Source organism: Homalodisca vitripennis, chromosome X (assembly GCF_021130785.1).
Source record: "Homalodisca vitripennis isolate AUS2020 chromosome X, UT_GWSS_2.1, whole genome shotgun sequence".
NCBI lineage: Eukaryota > Metazoa > Arthropoda > Insecta > Hemiptera > Cicadellidae > Homalodisca > Homalodisca vitripennis.
The window spans coordinates 71,632,136-71,633,753 of NC_060215.1; the positions used below are offsets into that span (position 1 = coordinate 71,632,136).

General features: G+C 41.2%; 1 protein-coding gene across 1 annotated transcript; it reads right to left on the reverse strand.

The window, feature by feature from the left end:
• Positions 1 to 217: 217 nt before the first annotated feature.
• LOC124369476 lies at positions 218 to 1,618 on the reverse strand. Its single transcript, XM_046827488.1, has one exon. It carries the CDS (start codon positions 1,616 to 1,618, stop codon positions 218 to 220), a length of 1,401 nt encoding a protein of 466 aa, XP_046683444.1.

Consider the following 1,618-nt stretch of genomic DNA (forward strand, 5'->3'; position numbering starts at 1 on the left):
TGAGCACCATTCTTCTTCTTCACGTCCTCCGAGAACAGTTTCAAGCATACACCACACTTCCAATCGTCATCAGGCTTGGCAGGCCTATCTTTAGGAGTGCCGGGTTTTGGTTGATCAATTTTATCTTTTTCGGGTGGGTTTAGACACTTTGCAGAAGAGTCTCGTGGCTCTTTTTGGGGTTTTTCGTTCTTTTTATGGCGCCCTTCGTAGCCATACCTCAGACTTCAGATGTTGTTTGTTTTGGAGCGTGAGGAACTTCAAGCGGATCTTCTACATCCTGCAGTTGTTCTTCAGAGGCGTCTTTTGGAGAAAGGGTAGACAGTGTTTGTCCAAGATCACAAGGTAGGTCTGACTTCCTAACAGGAGTAGCAGGTGAAGATGGACCATTGCGATCAGTGAACCTGCTTGGTGCCAATGCTTCTGCAGGAAGAACGTAGGGGTTATAAGGACAAGTCCCAGCTTTCTTGAATGAGTGTATGATATTCAGAGGAGTGAAACTTTCCAGAAAAGCAGGAGTAAAGAGCTCGTGGCAGTGGGAACGACTGGGCATGTTGTTTGGGTTCAGTAACATGTGATTGTTCAACAGTTTAGCCCAGACACTTTTCAGAGACTTGTAAACTCCTACATCAAGGGGTTGAAATAAATGACTTGTGTGTGCAGGGAAAGTCATAAGGTAGATTTCATTTTGCTTTGCAAGTTCTATGACTTCAGGCCCAACATGCGAGCCAGGAGAGTCCATCAGTAAGACAACAGGCCTTGCTGGACAGATAGCACCAATGAAAAATTTAAACCATTCTAGGAAAAGTTCTGAATTTATCCAACCTTTTGGGGATAGCCTAATAAGTGAGTTAGGAAGACTGTTTTCTTTGAGTTGGTCACTCCATCTTATCCCTTTAAAAATCACCATTGGTGGGATGAAACCTCCATCAGCGCAAACACAACACAATACTGTTTGAAGCTGTCCCCGCTCTGCGTATGTTCTTTTATAAACATATTTTTCCCCAACTTGAAACACTATTTTATTCAGTTTTACAACATATGTGAGTCCTGTTTCATCTACATTCCAGATCCTATTTGGCTGGTTTTTTATTCCTAATTGAGACAAAAGTTTGTCTAATTTTTTAAAATAATCTTGCACCATCACTGGATTTGCCATGCTTGCTCTGTACCTTGATAATTTTTCGGGTGTCCGAAGACACAGGTTATAGCGTTCTTTAAATTTAGACCACCACCATTCGCTGGCCGTCTTTTTCTCTGTGTTAAAAAAGTGTGATCTGCCTATTTTTTCTGAAAGGTCATAAGCCAGTTTTCTAATTTGAAGCACTGTAAGGCCAAAACCCAATTCCTGCATTTCAACACTAAAGTTAAAAACACGCAACTCAATATCTGAGGGCAAGGCGAATGGTCTGCCCATTTTGAGAACATGAGCATGATCTAAGTCGTCATTTTTGGCTAAAAAGTCTTTTAATGTATTATAAGGAACCCCAGAGTCCTTGCTTGCTTTGTACAGGGTTACTTCACCTGCCTTCACTTTCTTCGCCGCACTTACTAGATCATATATTTCATAATTTCTATAAGTGTTACGTTTGCTTAACTCTTTGTCTTTAGGTTTAACCAT

Coding starts and splice junctions, on each gene's coding strand:
- LOC124369476 (XM_046827488.1), bottom strand. CDS start 1,618: ATGGTTAAACCTAAAGACAAAGAGTTAAGCAAACGTAACACTTATAGA.